General features: G+C 44.7%; 1 protein-coding gene across 1 annotated transcript in view; it reads left to right on the forward strand.

Annotated features, from left to right (window-relative positions):
- Window positions 1-23,725, forward strand: part of ece2b (endothelin converting enzyme 2b) — a 52,866-nt gene that overhangs the window by 10,564 nt on the left and 18,577 nt on the right. Inside the window, exons 2-18 of the mRNA XM_041994795.1 lie at window positions 8,405-8,491; window positions 8,866-9,001; window positions 9,480-9,695; window positions 9,774-9,898; window positions 9,996-10,142; window positions 10,217-10,282; window positions 10,361-10,549; window positions 12,177-12,319; window positions 12,437-12,551; window positions 13,252-13,362; window positions 13,469-13,567; window positions 13,707-13,784; window positions 13,894-13,997; window positions 14,159-14,269; window positions 14,823-14,890; window positions 20,554-20,744; window positions 20,836-20,931. Coding sequence (XP_041850729.1) covers window positions 8,405-8,491; window positions 8,866-9,001; window positions 9,480-9,695; window positions 9,774-9,898; window positions 9,996-10,142; window positions 10,217-10,282; window positions 10,361-10,549; window positions 12,177-12,319; window positions 12,437-12,551; window positions 13,252-13,362; window positions 13,469-13,567; window positions 13,707-13,784; window positions 13,894-13,997; window positions 14,159-14,269; window positions 14,823-14,890; window positions 20,554-20,744; window positions 20,836-20,931 — 2,082 coding nt within the window. The remainder of the gene's footprint in view (window positions 1-8,404; window positions 8,492-8,865; window positions 9,002-9,479; window positions 9,696-9,773; window positions 9,899-9,995; window positions 10,143-10,216; window positions 10,283-10,360; window positions 10,550-12,176; window positions 12,320-12,436; window positions 12,552-13,251; window positions 13,363-13,468; window positions 13,568-13,706; window positions 13,785-13,893; window positions 13,998-14,158; window positions 14,270-14,822; window positions 14,891-20,553; window positions 20,745-20,835; window positions 20,932-23,725) is intronic.

The raw sequence follows: 23,725 nt of genomic DNA on the forward strand, positions 1-23,725 counted from the left end.
TTAGAACCTGTTACAGACTGGTTTATACTGGGATTAAAAGCTGCTACACACTGGTTTATACTGGGATTAAAAGCTGCTACCAATTGGTTTATACTGGGATTAAAAGCTGCTACAGACTGGTTTATACTGGGATTAAAAGCTGCTACAGACTGGTTTATACTGGGATTAAAAGCTGTTTAAGACTGGTTTATACTGGGATTAAAAGCTGTTACAGACTGGTTTATACTGGGATTAGAATATGTTACAGACTGGTTTATACTGGGATTAAAAACTGCTACAGACTGGTTTATACTGGGATTAAACGCTTCTACAAACTGGTTTATACTGGGGTTAAAAGTTGCTACAGACTGGTTTATAGTGGGATTAAAAGCTGTTACAGACTGGTTTATACTGGGATTAGAAGCTGTTTAAGACTGGTTTATACTGGGATTAAAAGCTGCTACAGACTGGTTTATACTGGGATTAAAAGCTGTTACAGACTGGTTTATACTGGGATTAAAAGCTTCTACAGACTGGTTTATGCTGGGATTAAAAGCTGTTACAAACTGGTTTATACTGGGATCAAAAGCTTCTACAGACTGGTTTATACTGGGATTAAAAGCTGCTACACACTGGTTTATACTGGGATTAAAAGCTGCTACAGACTGGTTTATGCTGGGATTAAAAGGTCTACAGGCTGGTTTATACTGGGATTAAACGCTGCTACAAACTGGTTTATACTGGGATTAAAAGCTTCTACGGACTGGTTTATGCTGGGATTAAAAGCTGCTACAGACTGGTTTATGCTGGGATTAAAAGGTCTACGGGCTGGTTTATACTGGGATTAAAAGCTGCTACAGACTGGTTTATACTGGGATTAAAAGCTTCTGCAGACTGGTTTATACTGGGATTAAAAGCTGATACAAACTGGTTTATACTGGGATTAAACCCTGCTACAGACTGGTTTATACTGGCATTAAAAGCTGCTACAGACTGGTTTATACTGGGATTAAAAGCTGCTACAGACTGGTTTATACTGGGATTAGAACCTGTTACACACTGGTTTATACTGGGATTAAAAGCTGCTACAGACTGGTTTATACTGGGATTAAAGGCTGCTACAGACTGGTTTATACTGGGATTAAAAGCTGTTACAGACTGGTTTATACTGGGATTAAAAGCTGCTACAAACTGGTTTATACTGGGATTAAAAGCTGCTACAAGCTGGTTTATACTGGGATTAAACGCTTCTACAGACTGGTTTATACTGGGATTAAAAGCTGCTACAGACTGGTTTATACTGGGATTAGAAGCTGTTACAGACTGGTTTATACTGGGATTAAAAGCTGCTACAGACTGGTTTATACTGGGATTAGAACCTGTTTAAGACTGGTTTATACTGCGATTAGAAGCTGCTACAAACTGGTTTATACTGGGATTAGAACCTGTTACAGACTGGTTTATACTGGGATTAAAATCTGCTACAGACTGGTTTATACTGGGATTAAAAGCTGCTACAGACTGGTTTATACTGGGATTAGAAGCTTTGACAGACTGGTTTATACTGGGATTAAAAGCTGCTACACACTAGTTTATACTGGGATTAAAAGCTGTTACAGACTGGTTTATACTGGGATTAAAAGCTTCTGCAGACTGGTTTATACTGGGATTAAAAGCTGCTACAGACTGGTTTATACTGGGATTAAACGCTTCTACAGACTGGTTTATACTGGGATTAGAAGCTGCTAAAGACTGGTTTATACTGGGATTAAAAGCTGCTACAGACTGGTTTATACTGGGATTAAAAGCTGCTACAGACTGGTTTATGCTGGGATTAGAAGCTGTTACAGACTGGTTTATACTGGGATTAGAAGCTGTTTAAGACTGGTTTATACTGGGATTAAAAGCTGCTACAAACTGGTTTATACTGGGATTAGAACCTGTTACAGACTGGTTTATACTGGCATTAAAAGCTGCTACAGACTGGTTTATACTGGCATTCAAAGCTGCTACAGACTGGTTTATACTGGGATTAAAAGCTACTACCAACTGGTTTATACTGGGATTAAAATCTGCTACAGACTGGTTTATACTGGGATTAAAAGCTGTTACCGACTGGTTTATACTGGGATTAAAAGCTGCTGCCGACTGCTTTATACTGGGATTAAAAGCTGCTACAGACTGGTTTATACTGGGATTAAAAGCTGCTACACACTGGTTTATACTGGGATTAAAAGCTGTTACAGACTGGTTTATACTGGGATTAAAAGCTTCTACAGACTGGTTTATACTGGGATTAAAAGCTGCTACACACTGGTTTATACTGGGATTAAAAGCTGTTACAGACTGCTTTATACTGGGATTAAAAGCTGTTACAGACTGGTTTATACTGGGATTAAAAGCTGCTACAAACTGGTTTATACTGGGATTAAAAGCTGCTACAGACTGGTTTATACTGGGATTAAAAGATGTTACAGACTGGTTTATACTGGGATTAAAAGCTGTTACAGACTGGTTTATACTGGGATTAAAAGCTGCTACAGACTGGTTTATACTGGGATTAAAAGCGTCTACAGACTGGTTTATACTGGGATTAAGAGATGTTACAGACTGGTTTATACTGGGATTAAAAGCTGTTACAGACTGGTTTATACTGGGATTAAAAGCTGCTGAAATGGTTTTCATTATTGACATGAATGATCCGGTCGGCCAGTCTTTTTGGTTTTATGTGTTTTGTTATATGATTAAAAACATGTTGAGGACGTGGAGTGTAAACCGATGAAAACCCAAAGTTAATGTGTTAATTTCCATCAGTTCCAATCTAGTCCTGGTACCGGACCAGTTCCTGTTCTGGTAGCGGACCAGGTCCAGTTCTGGTACCAGACCAGCTGCAAAGGATCTTAACTCTGACCTCTGAATCCTCCCAGCAGGGACAAGGCTCCTAACTCGCGGGATGAAGCAGAGTTGTGTCAACACATAACGTAGCAAAGAACCGGTTTAAACTGGATCTTCAGGCTCTTTGTCACCAAGACTTAGCATCTGTTCCCGTTTCTGTAGTTTCATGTGTAAATCTAGCAAAGACCAGAAAGTCTGACAGACAGAAAACAGTATTTTAGCAGCAACAAGGTGGTACCCAAAGACCTGAACAAGGACCTGAGAGATGCACCTGGACCCTCAGCTGATCCATCTACTGTTGAAGCTTCTTTCAACAAGCTCTGTAGAAGTTCACCAGCAGCTGTGATTATTGCAGCTTTGCAGTCTGACTCCGATCAGGGCGAATAAACACAGTGAACGTCTGCAGGCTGTTTTCTAAACTCAGCTGCTTATTATTCATCTTTATTAGAGCTGAAAGGCTCCTTAAAGGAAATTAGAGATAAAATGACTGGTCTCAGAGAGTCACGAGGAAGTCTGGAGCTGCTCTAACCTTCAGTGCAGAGTTTCCAGCGGTGAGTTCAGGCCTCTCAGACCGAATCTGGATCATGCAGTGCCTGAGTAGGCGAGCTCTGGGGACGGAAAAGCCCTTCACGTCTGATTTGATGCTGATACGTTTGAACTGAATCAGTTCATGGAGGAACGATGAGGATGATGATGGTGCAGCAGCAGACGGAGCTTGTCAAGATCCAGCTTCGGCCTCGTCCGTCCTCCACTTTGCATCTTCATTTACCCTCGAAGGTCACTAATCCTTCAGGTCAAAAGTCCTCTACAAAAACAGGCTAATATTTAAATCTTTCAGTTACTTCAGTCCTCATCAAAACTTCTAAATATGAAATTATTCCACTTGTTTAACACTTTAAACACCAGTTTGAGGACTAAATGTTTTTTATGGAAGAAAAAAGTTATTTTATTTCATTGTTTATTCTTTTCGTAGAATCAACTAAAACTGATCCTAAATCAAATCATCATCTGTTACTGTCTATAAATAACTAGTATTTAGTGTTGTGACATCATGTCATCAAACTGGTGTTTAAAGAATTCAAATAATTTGAATAATTATATATTTGATCATTTTAATCAGGACAGAAGATTATTGAAATTATTCCAGCAGTTTTTGGGAGAGAAGGACTTTTCTGTCCACTAATAACCTAAAAAGGTAGTAAATTTGTCATGTTTTAGAAAATTTGAAAGTGAAATGTCTAAGTTCTTCAGGAGAAACTTTTTCTTGCAACACGTCATCCCAGATGAGGAAACACCACCTGGATGGAGGCCTGAACCGGAGGAAAAAGACCCGAAAGGACTGAAACAGTCCACAATGACCCACGAGGTTAAACTCTGATCTCAGCTTCTCACGATGCGTTCAAATGGCTTGTTTTTCCCTAAATTCAGCCAGGTATGGATGAGTCAGAGAAAGCTGTGTTATCAGATTCTCCTGGTGAGCTGGCAGAGTGCGTTTCTGTGTGGGAGGGGCAGGGTTTACTGCTTCCTGTCTGCAGCTCTGTGACTTCCTGCCTTAAGACGCCCGGTTTCCATCTGAGCAAAACAAAGCAAGGCATTACTGCTGCTCCCATCTTCATCTTCATTTTCCTCCTGACCGGAGCTGACCTGCTCCTGATCGGGGCCGGTCCACCCTCAGTGGTCGCCATGACGACGGGTGGCAGCAGATCTTCTCCAGACGTTCAGAATGAGCAGTAATAACTTCCTAACTCCATCACGGGGTCGGCAGGTTAATATGCTGGGAACGGTGCAGTGGGAGCAGCGGGAGGAGAATTCCCTGTGGATCCGGCTAATTAAAGTCTTTGTTCCCAACGGGAAATGAAACTTCCTGAAATGATGGACTGTGATGGACGAGCTCATTCAGCTCTACCAACCAAAGCAGAGTGCAACACACACAGAGACCACATGTTCATTGGTTTTATTACAACTCCAGTTCCCTAAAAGTTGTGAAATGTAAATAAAAGCAGAATCTCATCAACTCCGATTTTATTCCCAGTAGAAGATAAAAACACATCAGATGATGAAACAGAGACGTTTCACCATGAGATGAAAATATGAGCTGATAGTGAATTTGATGGAAAAAGTTGGAACAGGAGCAACAAAAGGCTGGAAAAGTACCTGGTACAAAACAGAAACACCTGGAGGAGCATTGGACAACTAACCAGGTTACCTGGCAACAGGTCAGTAACATGACTGGTATAAAAGGAGCATTTCAGAGAGGCAGAGTCTCTCAGATGGAAAGATGGACAGAGCTTCACCAATCTGAGACAAACTGGATCTAAAACTGTGGAACAATTTCAGAAAAATGTTCCTCAGACTTTGAAGATCCTCCATCTACAGTGTAGAATATCATCAGCAGATTGAGAGAATCAGGAGGAATCTCTGTGTGCAGGAGACAAGGCTGAGGAAAAGTGGAAAACTGTTCTGTGGTCAGATGGATGAAGATGTGAACTAGTTTGTGGAAAGCATGGACGGCGTGTCCTGCAGACTAAAGAGGAGAGGGAGCATCCAGCTTGTTATCAGTGGACAGGTGAAAAGCTGCATCTCTGATGGGATGGGGCTGCATTAGTGCCTATGGCGTGGGCAGCTTCCACATCTGTGAAGCTCCATCAATGCTGAAAAGTACATGGAGGTTTCAGAGCAACATCTGCTCACATCCAGACAACGTCTCTTTCAGGGAAGGCCTTGCAGATTTCAGCAAGACGATGCTGAACCACATCCTGCATCCATCACAGCAGCATGGCTTCACAGGAGAAGAGTCCGGCTGCTGAACTGGCCTGCCTGCAGTCCAGACCTTTCACCAGTACACAACATCTGGAGCATCATGGAAGCAGAAATCCAGCAACCAAGGTCCAGGACTGTAGAGCAGCTAGAATCCTGCATCAGACCAGAATGGGACAACATTCCTCTCCTAAACCTCCAGCAACTGGTCTCCTCACTTCCCAGACATTTCCAGACATGTTAGAAGAAGAGATGCTACACCATGCTGAACATCACCCTGGAACTACTTTTTACACCATGCTGAACATCACCCTGGAACTACTTTTTACACCATGCTGAACATCACCCTGGAACTACTTTTTACACCATGCTGAACATCACCCTGGAACTACTTTTTACACCATGCTGAACACCACCCTGGAACTACTTTTTACACCATGCTGAACATCACCCTGGAACTACTTTTTACACCATGCTGAACATCACCCTGGAACTACTTTTTACACCATGCTGAACATCACCCTGGAACTACTTTTTACACCATGCTGAACACCACCCTGGAACTACTTTTTACACCATGCTGAACATCACCCTGAAACTACTTTTTACACCATGCTGAACACCACCCTGGAACTACTTTTTACACCATGCTGAACACCACCCTGGAACTACTTTTTACACCATGCCGAGCATCACCCTGGAACTACTTTTTACACCATGCTGAACATCACCCTGGAACTACTTTTTACACCATGCTGAACATCACCCTGGAACTACTTTTTACACCATGCTGAACATCACCCTGAAACTACTTTTTACAGAAGTGTTGCTGCATCAGATTCACTTTCAGCTTATATTTTCCATCACATGGTGAAACGTCTGTGTTTCATCGTCTGACATGTTGTTTATCTTCTACTGGGAATAAAAGATGAGGTGATTGTGTGTTTTCATGTCCTTCAGGCGGATTCTGGAGAACTTTCCGTCGGCCTGAAAACAACAAGCTCTCAGAGACCTGAAATGGCTGTTTGGCCTCACGATATTCCTGTTGACATGTTTATTTCTCTCACTGCTCCCTCGTGACAGGGAGGATTTTTTTAAATGCTTTTCTCTTGAAGAGCTTTAAAATTCCAGTTTTTTTAGCTCTTCAGGAGAAATTTGCTGCTCCTTCAGGTCATTCAAAAACAGAAAAAGTCCCTCCAAAAGACTTCAGTAAAAACATTAAAGACTCGTATTTTTTGTTTTTTTCTATTTTTGCTCAGATTTCTCAATCAACTTGACTTTTAATGAAAAATAGCAAATATGTAATTATTTATTTAAATTATTTAAATCAACGTTTTTACTAAAAAAAAATAGTAAAAGATTATTTTTCTCTATTTTTCGTTTTTGTTTATTTTTATTTTGTGTTGTTTTGGTTTTATTTCCTCTTGTGATTTAATTTTATTATGTTTTTTCTCTGTTTGTTTTTAGTTTTTTGTTTGTCTCTTTACTCACGTTTGACTCAGAGCTCGTGTTGTGTTCAGGGTCCTCGTACATTTTACAGTTTTAGAGAGAACTGAAGCGGCCTTCTGGACGAACGTGTCCTGAGCAGCTCAGCTAACAGGTGAAGCAGGTTTTCACGCTGTCGTCTGGTCCTGATCAAACTGATGATTTACTGGCAGTCGGGCTGGTTTTCAGCTCTGTATGGAGGCTCTGAGGGGACAAAAGACATGAACAGACAGATGTTATATAAGCTGCAGTGAACTCTATTAAGGCTGAATGCAGATGATTCACACACATTATCTAATTACACACTGACATCACCCTCTACACACACACTCCCGTCTCCTAGCAACCCTCAGGTCGTCCCCCCCTCGCTCCCCTTCTGCGTGCGTCATCAGTGAAAGAGAACAGAGCCGGGCGAGAGACATTGACTGAGACTGAGGCAGATGGAGAGAGAGGCCAGTTTCACAGTCGGTCCTGAGGAAGGAAACAGTTGGAAACCTTCAGTTTCCTGCAGGACACTGAGACTCTGCAGACATTTCCACGCTGAGACAGAACCAGAGAACCTCAGGAGAACCGGGCAAGTCCAGTCTGCCAAACTCACTGAAAACCAGAACCTGGTGTGATAAAGTCCTTCTGCAATCAGGTTTAATGTTCAAACGTTTGGATTTGATCCAAACCTCCAACACAACAACCCGGCTCCAAGTCCGGGTCTGGGGCTGGAATTCTCTCTGTAATTCTGTCGCTCAGTGACCCGTTCAGATCCACAGGGTTCTATTACATCACAGAACCGGATCCCCATCCACCCACAGCCTTACATCATGATGCATTCACTGACCCTCAGAAAGTCTCAGAAACAGAAAAATACACATGCGCGCACACACACACACACACAATCTGATCTAAATTATTTTTTTTTCATCTGTTGGTATCTTTGAGCTCTGAGAGTCCCTGGAGGACGGGATCCCTGGAGGACAGGGTCCCTAGAGGACTGGGTCCTTAGAGGACGGGGCCCCTGCAGGAAATGCCGTGGGGTGTCTGCATAGTTCTGGTTCAGATCAGCTGATTGTAGGGGTTTCCATGGTAACCAGCCGTTTGGAGCGATGTGAACTCTGCAGCTGCTTGTCTGCCAGATGTGAAGGGGGTTTAGGAAAGAAACAGGAAGTTAAGGTTTACGTGATCACAGTGAAGTGGATTCTCCTGCTGAGTTGGAGTTAATGGGGCAACTTCTGATCCGAGTTCTGATCTCGGGTTCTGATAAGTTCTGACCCCGGGTCTGTCTGTCTGTCTGCAGATGTCCAGCTACAAGCGAGCTACGTTGGAGGAGGAGGAGGGGTCGGACACTCCGGCTGAGGCGGCCTCGTCTCCTGACAGAGTGGAGGTCAGTGAATGCAGCACACACATGGATGAACTCCAGTAAACCCTCTAAGTGGTCCCAGGTGGAGTTCTGGGACAAGACACTGATCCTGGAGCCAAACCTGGGGGGGTAACACAGCAGGGGAACCTCAGTGGGGGGTCTGGAGAGCGGCCTGGATTGGAAGGGGGTGGGGGTGGGGGTAAGTCATCAGAACAACAGGCAACAAAAAACATCAACATGCTTTATTTATTGATCATGTTAAAGATCAATTACAGGTTCAGTCTGATCCATGAGATCCTGGTTCCATCACAGGAATGTCAGGACCAGAGTGGACCATTGGACAGATGGACATATAGATAGACAGATTGATGGACAGGTGAGGTGTCTGTCATCCTCAGGTGGGCTTCAGGAAAGGGGGCGTGGACTTCCTGGGCAGGAGGACTCAGCTGGAAGTCCTGCTCTCCGTCATGCTGCTGGCCTCCCTGCTGGCTCTGCTGGCCTGTCTGCTGGTTCTGGGACTGGGATTCAGCTCAGGTAACTGGGAGACATTTGTCATCCGTCTTCTCCCTCTTCATCCTCAAATCCCTCCTTTAGCTTTTCTTTTTACAAACTCTCCTCTCACCCACTTGTCTCCTCCCTCCTCTCTGCCTCCCGTTCCTTCCTTACTCCCTTGTCTCAGACTTTCCTTTCCTTGTCTTCCTGTCTCCACCCTTCCTTGCCAGCCTTGCCTCCTCCTTTCCTTTCTGTCTGCCCTCTTCACCTCCACCCTGTGATTGTTTATACAACCCTCCAGTTTGTTTCCTTCTTATGTCTCCTTTCTTTATTCCCTACCTCCCTGTTTCCTAGTCAGCCTCATCTCTCCTTTTTTGTCTCAGTGTCCACTCTGTCCTTTATGTCTTTCTGTCCCTTATTTTGCCCCATTTTTACTTCTTTCTGTTATTCCTTCTGTCCTGCCATACAATCCCCCACTCCACCCTGTCTCACCTCCTCTCTCTGATTGGTTGCATTGCAGACAGTGGGCGTGGCCTGTGCCTGTCAGAGGCGTGCGTTACCGTGGCGAGTCAGATCGTGGAGGCAATGGACCGTGGTGTTGACCCGTGTCAGGACTTCTACCAGTTTTCTTGCGGCGGATGGATGAGGAAGAACCCGCTCCCGGACGGACGCTCCCGCTGGTCCACCTTCAACAGTATCTGGGAGCAGAACCAGGCTCTGCTCAAACACCTGCTGGGTACGGCCCGGAACTTACCCGGTCTGTGTTGGTCTGGACCCGCTCCGCCTCAGTGACGGTTTTTCTTCTTTTCTTTAGAAAACGGGACGTTTAACGGCAGCAGCGAAGCGGAGAGGAAGACTCAGTCCTACTACCTGTCCTGCCTCAACACGCAGAGGATCGAGGAGTTGGGAGCCCAGCCTCTCATAGACCTCATCGCCAAGGTAACCAGCCACACACCATGTCACTTTGGCAACCGCATCACTCTGGTCTCCAGTCCGATCCCCTTCCTGGTTTTGTGATCATGTAATCTATCTGCAGATCGGCGGCTGGAACATGACGGGTCCGTGGGACAAAGACAACTTCATGGAGGTCCTTAAGGTGGTCTCGGGTCCGTACCGGGCTCAGCCGTTCTTCAGTGTTGGGGTGAGCGCAGATCCCAAGAACTCCAACAGTAACGTCATCCAGGTAAACCAGAACCAGATGGGGCCATCAGGACTTCCTGTCCAGTTCTGCTCTGACCCGCCTGTCTGTCTCTGCAGGTGGACCAATCAGGGCTCTTCCTGCCGTCCAGGGACTATTACCTCAACAAAACAGCCAATGAGAAGGTGAGGATCTGTGTGTGTGTGTGTGAGACCTGGTTCTGGAGATGGAACTGGTCTGGACTGGTGCTGCTCTGGTTCCAGGTTCTAGTGGCCTACCTGGACTACATGGTGGAGCTGGGGAGGCTGCTGGGTGGCGAGCGGACCTCCACCCAGGTCCAGATGCAGCAGATTCTGGAGTTCGAGACAGCGCTTGCCAACATCACCGTCCCTCAGGATCAGCGGCGAGACGAGGAGAAGATCTACCACAAGGTGACGGTCGCTGAGCTGCAGGTGAGACCCGCAGGCAAGAAACCGGGTAAGAACCGCTTCTGGACATATTGGATAGAACGGTTCTATGGACCGGTTCTGGACTAGTCCTAAAGTTTCTAACCTGATAAAGAACCAGGACCAGCTGCAGAACCTGAAGATCAGAAACATGGACTTAGCCTGATGTTTCTGTGCATGACACATGCAGCCTCCTCCTCCTCCTGTTCTTCCTCTACTTCTTATTCTTTGTTTATTCATTTTCCTACTATTAATTCTCCATTTACTTATTCTTTCTTTTCTTGACTTTTTCTTTTCTATTCTTTTTCATCTACTCCATCATTTCGTTCTCCTTGACTTTAATTCTACTTCTTCTACCTCTACTTCCTTTCTACTTCTACTTCTTCCTCATTTTCTTCTTCTCCATATTTCTCTGTTTCTTCTCCTTAACTCCTAGTATCCATGCTGTGGGTCTGATCCTCAGAACCAAACAGAGCCATCACATGTTAGAAATGATGAGTCAGACTCAGCTGGAAGTCAGTGAGTCATCGTAAAGGTCGGATTTTATGTGTCAAGATGGATGGATGAATAGAATAAATAGAATCAGATCAGGATGGATGGATAGAATTGGGTCGTTGGACCTGTTTTGTTCCAGGTCTAATGATGTCTTCGTCCAGAATGATGACTCATCTCTCTCTCTCCCTCTCTCTGACTCTGCTGCAGCTCTCTGTCCTTCAGGGCTGCAGATGCTTCAAGGCTCACCATGGTAACCGTTGCCATGAGCTGTTGCTATGTGCCTGCATCTCTCAGTGAGGAGGGGGGTTAGGTAACAGGTTGTTATATAAACCGTAGTTGGATGTGGTGATGAAGAGCAACAACCACCACTCCTCTTCCTCTGTTGCTTTGTTGTTTTGTTTGTTTGTTTGTTTGTCTCGTCATCACAAGCCTCAGTCAGCTGACTGCAGAGCAGCTCTGGGGTTAAAATATTCAGATGGTGTCCACCCCAGGACGTCCTCAGCTGATCTGTGGACATTTTGTCTCCATGTGAGACACAAACATCTGTCCTCCGGTTCAGAGACAGCTGCTGGTGGTTCCAGGTGATTCCTGAACAGACGCGATCTGTTTGTTGTAAATGTGGTAAAGACATTCTGTCTTTAGTGCCCCCTGCTGGACGGTGGGCAGATGACGAGAGAAGAGAGCAAAGGAAACCAAAAGAGGGGACTTTGGAGCTGGTTCTGCCTCTGAAACTGGTTCTTCTGTCTCTGAAACTGATTCTTCTGTCTCTGAAACTGATTCTTCTGTCTCTGGAACTGGTTCTTCTGTCTCTGGAAGAACTGGTTCTTCTGTCTCTGGAACTGGTTCTTCTGTCTCTGGAAGAACTGGTTCTTCTGTCTCTGGAAGAACTGGTTCTTCTGTCTCTGGAACTGGTTCTAATGTTTCCAGAACTGAAACATCTGGTTTATAACAGGTTCATATTTGGTAAAATGATCAGGTTCAGCATCTGATATGTTGTTTATCTTCTGGGAAAAAATGGTTGATGCAGTTTGGAAGTCTTTAAAATCTGGTTTTATTAACATTTTTCCAGAGCTCCCCGGCTTTTGGAGTTTCCCTTCTCAGGAACACGTGTGACGTCTTTTCCTGTTTCCTGTTGCAGCTGCTGGCTCCAGCTGTGGACTGGTTGGACTTCCTGACGTCCTCCCTATCTCCTCTGGAGCTGAACGACACTGAACCTGTTGTCCTGTATGCCAGAGAGTACCTGCAGCAGGTCTCCGAGCTCATCAACAAGACCGACCGCAGGTCAGTTGCCCAGAAACTGCCCAACACCTGTTCTGGAAACTAAATGATGTCCATGTCTCTGATGTCTCTCCTCGTGTTCCTGATGATCCGTGTCTGATGATCTGTGTCTGTTTCCAGTCTGCTGAATAACTACATGATGTGGACTCTAGTCCAGAAGAGCGTGGCCACCCTGGACCAGCGTTTTGAGAATGCTCAGGACAAACTGCTGGAGAGTCTCTACGGAACCAAGAAGGTACGTCTGATGTTTCCTCTGCAGCAGGGAAACCTCCACCTTCTGCTTATGGCAATGTTTGTCAGTTGGTTCTGACTGGTTATAACCGGTTATAACAGATGCTGACTGGAGTCTAACCAGGGCACCATCGACCACGCCCCCCTTCCTCCCCTTATCTCGTCCCCCTGGAGTCCTGGTTGTAAAATGTTATAACTGTTTCCCATGTGCTGTAACTTATTATGACTGGTTGTAACTGGTTCTAACTGGTTCTGACGTGTTGTAACTGGTTCTAACTGGTTCTGACGTGTTGTAACTGGTTCTAACTGGTTCTGACATGGTGTAACTGGTTGTAACTGGTTCTGACGTGTTGTAACTGGTTGTAACTGGTTCTGACGTGGTGTAACTGGTTCTAACTGGTTCTGACGTGGTGTAACTGGTTCTAACTGGTTCTGACGTGTTGTAACTGGTTCTAACTGGTTCTGACATGGTGTAACTGGTTCTAACTGGTTCTGACGTGTTGTAACTGGTTGTAACTGGTTCTGACGTGGTGTAACTGGTTCTAACTGGTTCTGACGTGGTGTAACTGGTTCTAACTGGTTCTGACGTGTTGTAACTGGTTCTAACTGGTTCTGACGTGGTGTAACTGGTTCTAACTGGTTCTGACGTGTTGTAACTGGTTCTAACTGGTTCTGACGTGGTGTAACTGGTTCTCTTTTTGCAGTCCTGCACCCCACGTTGGCAGACCTGTATCGGAAACACTGACGACACTCTGGGCTTTGCTCTCGGCGCGCTCTTCGTCAAAGCAACGTTTGACAAACACAGTAAAGACATCGTAAGCTTGTCCTCTGTCCTCTCAGTGCAGAAATGCTCCAGAACTGTTTTGAACCTGGCACTGGTCTACTCTGGTTAACGTCAGCCCACCTGTCTCTCTTTGCCAGGCTGAAGACATGATAAACGAGATCCGTTCGGCATTTAAAGGAGCTCTGGACAGACTCAGCTGGATGGACGACCAGACAAGACAAGCTGCTAAAGACAAGGTATGTGGTGGACAGACAGATGGCGTCCATAACAATTTAACATTAAAAATGCATGAATGCCACAAAGTGTCTGAAGATGAGACTGAAGATTTGTCTATTTGTCTCTTTGTCTTCTTGTCTCCTTGGCTTGTCTTTGCAGGCAGACGCCATCTACGACATGATCGGCTTTCCGGAATTCATCCTAGACCCCAAAGAGCTAGATGACGTGTATGACGGGGTGAGTGACAGCTGTCAGTCATCTGGGACGGGTATTTTGTTGTCAGATGTGGTGCTCTGCTGCCCCCTGCTGTCCGGCAGCATCGTTACAACATCTCTGTCTGTTTTAGTACGAGGTGTCAGACGACAGCTTCTTCCAGAACATGCTGAACTTCTACAACTTCTCAGCCCGAGTGATGGCCGACCAGCTGAGGAAGACTCCCAACAAGGACCAGTAATCCACACACACAACACACACCAACACACACATCTCATCAGGGGTCGTAATCATAAAATTTTTATTCACAGATACAAACCCTGAATGTTTGGATGCTGGATGAACATCACATGTTGACTCATCCCCTCCTCCTCTCCTTGTTTCCTCTCCTCCTCCAGGTGGAGTATGACTCCTCCTACTGTTAATGCCTACTACATGCCCACTAAGAACGGCATCGTCTTCCCTGCCGGGATTCTACAAGCTCCTTTCTACGCCCACGACCATCCCAAGTCTGTTTACCTCCACATCTACCTGTCTGTGCCCACCTGTCTTTCTTTTTTTTTCAATCATTTTATAGTTTCAATATCAGTACCTTGAATTAGCCCAAAATGACTAAGCTACAGAAAAACTAACACAAATGATCCAAAGGACAAAAATGTCCCATTGATAACCATAGTAAACATTTATCTAAAGTAAAGTATTTTATGGGAATTATTGAATTTTTTATTTTTTAATGGATTTTTGTAATCAAACTGGTCTTTAAAGGGTTTAAAATGACAAATATCTTTTTTGCTATGTATATTTCAGGTTGAAGCTGATTTAAAAGAAAGACTCATTTAGAGTGGAGAACTATAATACGTAATTTTTTGTGAATTAAAAGTTAATTAGATATAAAGAAATTAAATGGAAAAAAACAGAAGCAGTTATATGCAGATCAAGTCTGTGCTGACTAAAGTTTATCTCATGAAATGCTGAATTCTGGTTCATGATCTTTCACGTGGATGTTGAGCTCTTCGTCTCTTCAGAGAAACAAGAGTTTGAACAAACTGTTTTTGTTTTCAGGGCGTTGAACTTCGGTGGCATCGGGGTGGTGATGGGCCACGAGCTAACACATGCCTTCGATGATCAAGGTGAGTCTGAATCTCTGCTTCCTGTCACATTACCAGATCACCAGAGTTTCTCCAGAGCCAATTTATTTTACAACCCCAATTCCTAAAAAGTAGTTCCAGCGTGGTGTTCAGCACGGTGTAAAAAGTAGTTCCAGGGTGATGCTCGGCATGGTGCAAAAAGTAGTTCCAGGGTGATGTTCGGCACGGTGTAAAAAGTAGTTCCAGGGTGACGTTCAGCACGGTGTAAAAAGTAGTTCCAGGGTGGTGTTCAGCATGGTGTAAAAAGTAGTTCCAGGGTGATGTTCAGCACGGTGTAAAAAGTAGTTCCAGGGTGGTGTTCAGCATGGTGTAAAAAGTAGTTCCAGGGTGATGCTCGGCATGGTGTAAAAAGTAGTTCCAGGGTGATGTTCAGCACGGTGTAAAAAGTAGTTCCAGGGTGATGTTCAGCATGGTGTAAAAAGTAGTTCCAGGGTGATGTTCAGCATGGTGTAAAAAGTAGTTCCAGGGTGATGTTCAGCACGGTGTAAAAAGTAGTTCCAGGGTGATGCTCGGCATGCTGTAAAAAGTAGTTCCAGCGTGGTGTTTAGCACGGTGTAAAAAGTAGTTCCAGGGTGATGTTCAGCACGGTGTAAAAAGTAGTTCCAGGGTGATGCTCGGCATGGTGTAAAAAGTAGTTCCAGCGTGGTGTTTAGCACGCTGTAAAAAGTAGTTCCAGGGTGATGTTCGGCATGGTGTAAAAAGTAGTTCCAGCGTGGTGTTCAGCATGGTGTAAAAAGTAATTCCAGGGTGATGTTCAGCATGGTGTAAAAAGTAGTTCCAGCATGGTGTTTAGCATGGTGTAAAAAGTAGTTCCAGGGTGATGCTCGGCATGGTGTAAAAAGTAGTTCCAGCGTGGTGTTTAGCACGGTGTAAAAAGTAGTTCCAGGGTGATGTTCAGCACGGTGTAAAAGTAGTTCCAGGGTGATGCTCGGCATGGTGTAAAAAGTAGTTCCAGCGTGGTGTTTAGCACGCTGTAAAAAGTAGTTCCAGGGTGATCCTCGGCATGGTGTAAAAAGTAGTTCCAGGGTGATGTTCAACATGGTGTAAAAAGTAGTTCCAGCGTGGTGTTCAGCATGGTGTAAAAAGTAGTTCCAGGGTGATGCTCGGCATGGTGTAAAAAGTAGTTCCAGGGTGATGTTCAGCACGGTGTAAAAAGTAGTTCCAGGGTGATGTTCAGGACGGTGTAAAAAGTAGTTCCAGGGTGATGTTCAGCACGGTGTAAAAAGTAGTTCCAGGGTTATGTTCAGCACGGTGTAAAAAGTAGTTCCAGGGTTATGTTCAGCATGGTGTAAAAAGTAATTCCAGGGTGATGTTCAGCATGGTGTAAAAAGTAGTTCCAGCATGGTGTTTAGCATGGTGTAAAAAGTAGTTCCAGGGTGATGCTCGGCATGGTGTAAAAAGTAGTTCCAGCGTGGTGTTTAGCACGGTGTAAAAAGTAGTTCCAGGGTGATGTTCAGCACGGTGTAAAAAGTAGTTCCAGGGTGATGCTCGGCATGGTGTAAAAAGTAGTTCCAGCGTGGTGTTTAGCACGCTGTAAAAAGTAGTTCCAGGGTGATCCTCGGCATGGTGTAAAAAGTAGTTCCAGGGTGATGTTCAACATGGTGTAAAAAGTAGTTCCAGCGTGGTGTTCAGCATGGTGTAAAAAGTAGTTCCAGGGTGATGCTCGGCATGGTGTAAAAAGTAGTTCCAGGGTGATGTTCAGCACGGTGTAAAAAGTAGTTCCAGGGTGATGTTCAGGACGGTGTAAAAAGTAGTTCCAGGGTGATGTTCAGCACGGTGTAAAAAGTAGTTCCAGGGTTATGTTCAGCACGGTGTAAAAAGTAGTTCCAGGGTTATGTTCAGCACGGTGTAAAAAGTAGTTCCAGGGTGATGTTCAGCATGGTGTAAAAAGTAGTTCCAGGGTGATGTTCAGCACGGTGTAAAAAGTAGTTCCAGGGTGATGCTCGGCATGGTGTAAAAAGTAGTTCCAGCGTGGTGTTTAGCACGGTGTAAAAAGTAGTTCCAGGGTGATGTTCAGCACGGTGTAAAAAGTAGTTCCAGGGTGATGCTCGGCATGGTGTAAAAAGTAGTTCCAGCGTGGTGTTCAGCATGGTGTAAAAAGTAGTTCCAGGGTGATGTTCAGCATGGTGTAAAAAGTAGTTCCAGGGTGATGTTCGGCATGGTGTAAAAAGTAGTTCCAGGGTGGTGTTCAGCATGGTGTAAAAAGTAGTTCCAGGGTGATGTTCAGCATGGTGTAAAAAGTAGTTCCAGGGTGATGTTCAGCACGGTGTAAAAAGTAGTTCCAGGGTGATGCTCGGCATGGTGTAAAAAGTAGTTCCAGCGTGGTGTTTAGCACGCTGTAAAAAGTAGTTCCAGGGTGATGTTCGGCATGGTGTAAAAAGTAGTTCCAGCGTGGTGTTTAGCATGGTGTAAAAAGTAGTTCCAGGGTGATGCTCGGCATGGTGTAAAAAGTAGTTCCAGCGTGGTGTTTAGCACGGTGTAAAAAGTAGTTCCAGGGTGATGTTCAGCACGGTGTAAAAAGTAGTTCCAGGGTGATGCTCGGCATGGTGTAAAAAGTAGTTCCAGGGTGATGCTCGGCATGGTGTAAAAAGTAGTTCCAGCGTGGTGTTTAGCACGGTGTAAAAAGTAGTTCCAGGGTGATGTTCAGCACGGTGTAAAAAGTAGTTCCAGGGTGATGCTCGGCATGGTGTAAAAAGTAGTTCCAGCGTGGTGTTTAGCACGCTGTAAAAAGTAGTTCCAGGGTGATGCTCGGCATGGTGTAAAAAGTAGTTCCAGCGTGGTGTTTAGCACGCTGTAAAAAGTAGTTCCAGGGTGATGTTCGGCATGGTGTAAAAAGTAGTTCCAGCGTGGTGTTCAGCATGGTGTAAAAAGTAATTCCAGGGTGATGTTCAGCATGGTGTAAAAAGTAGTTCCAGCATGGTGTTTAGCATGGTGTAAAAAGTAGTTCCAGGGTGATGCTCGGCATGGTGTAAAAAGTAGTTCCAGCGTGGTGTTTAGCACGGTGTAAAAAGTAGTTCCAGGGTGATGTTCAGCACGGTGTAAAAAGTAGTTCCAGGGTGATGCTCGGCATGGTGTAAAAAGTAGTTCCAGCGTGGTGTTTAGCACGCTGTAAAAAGTAGTTCTAGGGTGATCCTCGGCATGGTGTAAAAAGTAGTTCCAGGGTGATGTTCAACATGGTGTAAAAAGTAGTTCCAGCGTGGTGTTCAGCATGGTGTAAAAAGTAGTTCCAGGGTGATGCTCGGCATGGTGTAAAAAGAAGTTCCAGGGTGATGTTCAGAATGGTGTAAAAAGTAGTTCCAGGGTGATGTTCAGGACGGTGTAAAAAGTAGTTCCAGGGTGATGTTCAGCACGGTGTAAAAAGTAGTTCCAGGGTTATGTTCAGCACGGTGTAAAAAGTAGTTCCAGGGTGATGTTCAGCATGGTGTAAAAAGTAGTTCCAGGGTGATGTTCAGCACGGTGTAAAAAGTAGTTCCAGGGTGATGCTCGGCATGGTGTAAAAAGTAGTTCCAGCGTGGTGTTTAGCACGGTGTAAAAAGTAGTTCCAGGGTGATGTTCAGCACGGTGTAAAAAGTAGTTCCAGGGTGATGCTCGGCATGGTGTAAAAAGTAGTTCCAGCGTGGTGTTTAGCACGCTGTAAAAAGTAGTTCCAGGGTGATGTTCGGCATGGTGTAAAAAGTAGTTCCAGCGTGGTGTTCAGCATGGTGTAAAAAGTAGTTCCAGGGTGATGTTCAGCATGGTGTAAAAAGTAGTTCCAGGGTGATGTTCGGCATGGTGTAAAAAGTAGTTCCAGGGTGGTGTTCAGCATGGTGTAAAAAGTAGTTCCAGGGTGATGTTCAGCATGGTGTAAAAAGTAGTTCCAGGGTGATGTTCAGCACGGTGTAAAAAGTAGTTCCAGGGTGATGCTCGGCATGGTGTAAAAAGTAGTTCCAGCGTGGTGTTTAGCACGCTGTAAAAAGTAGTTCCAGGGTGATGTTCGGCATGGTGTAAAAAGTAGTTCCAGCGTGGTGTTCAGCATGGTGTAAAAAGTAGTTCCATGGTGATGTTCAGCATGGTGTAAAAAGTAGTTCCAGCATGGTGTTTAGCATGGTGTAAAAAGTAGTTCCAGGGTGATGCTCGGCATGGTGTAAAAAGTAGTTCCAGCGTGGTGTTTAGCACAGTGTAAAAAGTAGTTCCAGGGTGATGTTCAGCACGGTGTAAAAAGTAGTTCCAGGGTGATGCTCGGCATGGTGTAAAAAGTAGTTCCAGCGTGGTGTTTAGCACGCTGTAAAAAGAAGTTCCAGGGTGATGTTCAGAATGGTGTAAAAAGTAGTTCCAGGGTGATGTTCAGCACGGTGTAAAAAGTAGTTCCAGGGTGATGTTCAGCATGGTGTAAAAAGTAGTTCCAGGGTGATGCTCGGCATGGTGTAAAAAGTAGTTCCAGCGTGGTGTTTAGCATGGTGTAAAAAGTAGTTCCAGGGTGGTGTTCAGCATGGTGTAGCATCTCTTCTTCTAACATGTCTGGAAACGTCTGGGAAGTGAGGAGATGTTGTGTACTGGTGAAAGGTCTGGACTGCAGGCAGGCCAGTTCAGCAGCCGGACTCTTCTCCTGTGAAGCCATGCTGCTGTGATGGATGCAGGATGTGGTTCAGCATCATCTTGCTGAAATCTGCAAGGTCTTCCCTGAAAGAGACGTTGTCTGGATGTGAGCAGATGTTGCTCTAAAACCTCTGTGTACTTTTCAGCATTGATGGAGCTTCACAGATGTGGAAGCTGCCCACGACATAGGCACTAATGCAGCCCCATCCCATCAGAGATGCAGCTTTTCACCTGTCCACTGATAACAAGCTGGATGCTCCCTCTCCTCTTTAGTCTGCAGGACACGCCGTCCATGCTTTCCACAAACTAGTTCACATCTTCATCCATCTGACCACAGAACAGTTTTCCACTTTTCCTCAGCCTTGTCTCCTGCACACAGAGATTCCTCCTGATTCTCTGAATCTTCTGATGATATTCTACACCAGGGCTACTCAATTCGGTCCTACGAGGGCCGCAATCCAGCAGGTTTTCCATGTATCCCTGCACCAACACACCTGAGTCAAATTAGGTGGCTCTAACAGCCAATCAGGTTCTACACAATAACTCATTAATTTGACTCAGTTGTGTTGGTACAGGAATACATGGAAAACCTGCTGGATTGCGGCCCTCGTAGGACCGAACTGAGTAGCCCTGTTCTACACTGTAGATGGAGGATCTTCAAAGTCTGAGGAACATTTTTCTGAAATTGTTCCAGTTTTAGATCCAGTTTGTCTCAGATTGGTGAAGCTCTGTCCATCTTTCCATCTGAGAGACTCTGCCTCTCTGAAATGCTCCTTTTATACCCAGTCATGTTACTGGCCTGTTGCCAGGTAACCTGGTTAGTTGTCCAATGCTCCTCCAGGTGTTTCTGGTTTGTACCAGGTACTTTTCCAGCCTTTTGTTGCTCCTGGTCTAACTTTTTCCAGACGTGTTGCTGACCCTGAGCAGCTGCCTGTTGACATGTTTGGATATTATTTAACGTTGCAGATGAGCAGGTCCTGTTTTCCTGTCTTACAGCGACAAATTGATCTAACTGATGCTCATTGTTCCAGTTTGACTTTTGGCTGAGACATCATCTTTCTGTCCGTCAGGTCGGGAGTATGATAAAGAGGGAAACCTGAGGCCATGGTGGCACAACTCATCGGTGGAGGCTTTTCGCCAGAGAACAGAGTGCATGGTGGACCAGTACAGCCACTACACCGTCAACGGAGAACACGTCAACGGGAAACAGACACTGGGAGAAAACATTGCTGACAATGGAGGGCTGAAGGCTGCGTACCATGTTCGTATGATCACAACATTAAACTACACAAACTACACTCAGGGTTCATTTGTATGTTGCTGAATCTGTGGACCGATGTCTTCCTCATCAGGCATACCGCTCGTATATCCAGAAAAAAGGAGAGGAGAAAAGACTTCCTGCTGTCAACCTGACAAATGATCAGCTCTTTTTCGTGGGATTTGCCCAGGTGAGATGCTGCTAACAGCCAATAACAGCGCAGTTGTCTTTTTAATAAAACTGCACTGCTGAGGCCGCCTCTGTTTCCCCCTCATTCTGGGTGCTGAAGGCTTTAAGGGACGCAGATTACTGCTGCTCATACCAGTTCCACCAAACGTCTTTAGTTTCCCTCACAAATTTCAACATGTAATTTATCATGACATTCTGAGAAAACCCAAGTAAAAAAATACATCAAAACGTACGGCTTGATCAGAGACGGTGAGCTACAACTTTTGGTAGGGACACAGTGTTTTCAAAAACCACAAACAAGTGCAAAACATCTCCCACAGAAATGCATGGGATTGTGCTGAAAGGAGTAAAAACCCAGCCCACTGGAGTCCTGTAACTCAGCAACACTTTCACACAGAAATGTCATTCAAAGTTTAAACGAGTCATGAAATATAAAACTTTACCTGTCTGAAAGGTGATGAAATTATAGTGTATGTTTTATTATATCTGAGCTTTTGTTACACTAATGCCGTGATGTCACACACTGTAAAATTCCCCTAAAAATCTTTCAGAAAACTTCTCAAACACGTTTCTTTCCCACCACAGTTTCTTCTGTACATATACAAATTCTATGTTAACACAGGCATTTTTGTACTTTCACCCAATGTGGCCATCATTACGAGAGCCTTACAGTTTTCTTTCAAACTGCCACGGTGCACAGAGTGCACATCCGCCAACTCTCATTGACTTCCATTATGTTTCATTTGAGTCAGGTGTGTTGGACAGCCCACCCCCCCTCCGAGTTTTTGAAATTCAGACAGGATGTAGGTGTGCTGCCTCTCCCTCACACTCATTAGGACCTGCCTCCATCACCATGGCAACCAGTTACACAGCTCCTCCTTCTTTATAACTGACATATTCCCCATTATGATTCCACCCCAAACAGTTATGCTTGTTTCATGTTTTCTACTCTGTTGTCAAAGTCGACTGAATCTGATTAACCATTAAAATTCCACCTTCATCCCCAAGCTCCACCAGCGTCTGAGGAGCGGTAGTGTGTAGCTCTGTGGGGTAAACTGTGATGGATAGCTGCCCTTTAGCTGATCTACAGATGTTTTCCAGGCATTTCTATCCCGTCCAGGAGGTTTACAATCCAGCCACTAAATTCAGTTTTATTCAGAGACTCTTACATTTACTTAAGTAATTATTTACACAAATTGTACTTTTAGGAATAATTTTATTACGATATACATTTTACTTCTACTTGAGTATGTGTATGAAGAAGAAACGCTCTGTTACAGAAGCATACCTTCATTACTTTTTTGGGGGGTCGTGTGTTAATGCACAAACCATTTGCTTTGTTTTGTTTTGTCTTGTCAGACAGACTACCACGTGACCGTTTCACAAATCAAACGTAGCTAGAGGCTACGTCTAACGTTACAAGCTACGTTTGACTCCGTGCCACCGATCAGATGTAGCCAGTCCCGGGCTGGCCCGCGGTAGAAACAGACCAGCCAGAATTCCCAGAGCCATTGACCCGAAAATGGCCCGACTGGCCTGCTGGTCAAAAATAATTACATAAATAAATAGCGATGGTGCATCACATCTGTGTAGCTGATTTGTCTGCCTGGCACTGACACCTGTGCACAAGCAGAATCATTTGTGTCCATCAATTGTCACTAATAATGTTGACTGCTCAAAGTGACGTTGAAACCTTTTTAAATGATCAACATGAGCCAAGTTCACGGAGGCGAATGAGTGATGGAAGAGAGACGGGATGTTTGTTACAAGCTGCAAACTCTGTCTGAACATGACATGATGAGATTCTCTATGTAGCTGTATAATGACCCTGGTACTACTGCTGTAATAATGACCCTGGTACTACTGCTGTAATAATGACCCTGGTGCTACTGCTGTAATAGTGACCCTGGTAACACTGCTGTAATAGTGACCCTGGTAACACTGCTGTAATAATGACCCTGGTACTACTGCTGTAATAATGACCCTGGTACTACTGCTGTAATAATGACCCTGGTACTACTGCTGTAATAGTGACCCTGGTACTACTGCTGTAATAATGACCCTGGTACTACTACTGTAATAATGACCCTGGTAACACTGCTGTAATAATGACCCTGGTACTACTGCTGTAATAATGACCCTGGCACTACTGCTGTAATAGTGACCCTGGTAACACTGCTGTAATAGTGACCCTGGTAACACTGCTGTAATAATGACCCTGGTACTACTGCTGTAATAATGACCCTGGTAACACTGCTGTAATAATGACCCTGGTACTACTGCTGTAATAATGACCCTGGCACTACTGCTGTAATAGTGACCCTGGTAACACTGCTGTAATAGTGACCCTGGTACTACTGCTGTAATAGTGACCCTGGTACTACTGCTGTAATAGTGACCCTGGTACTACTGCTGTAATAATGACCCTGGTAACACTGCTGTAATAATGACCCTGGTAGTACTGCTGTAATAATGACCCTGGCACTACTGCTGTAATAGTGACCCTGGTACTACTGCTGTAATAATGACCCTGGTACTACTGCTGTAATAATGACCCTGGTTACACTGCTGTAATAATGACCCTGGTACTACTGCTGTAATAATGACCCTGGTTACACTACTGTTGTAATGAACCTGGTACTACTGCTGTAATAATGACCCTGGTAACACTGCTGTAATAATGACCCTGGTAGTACTGCTGTAATAATGACCCTGGCACTACTGCTGTAATAGTGACCCTGGTACTACTGCTGTAATAATGACCCTGGTACTACTGCTGTAATAATGACACTGGT

The sequence above is a fragment of the Melanotaenia boesemani genome, chromosome 9, assembly GCF_017639745.1.
Source record: "Melanotaenia boesemani isolate fMelBoe1 chromosome 9, fMelBoe1.pri, whole genome shotgun sequence".
NCBI classification, from domain to species: domain Eukaryota; kingdom Metazoa; phylum Chordata; class Actinopteri; order Atheriniformes; family Melanotaeniidae; genus Melanotaenia; species Melanotaenia boesemani.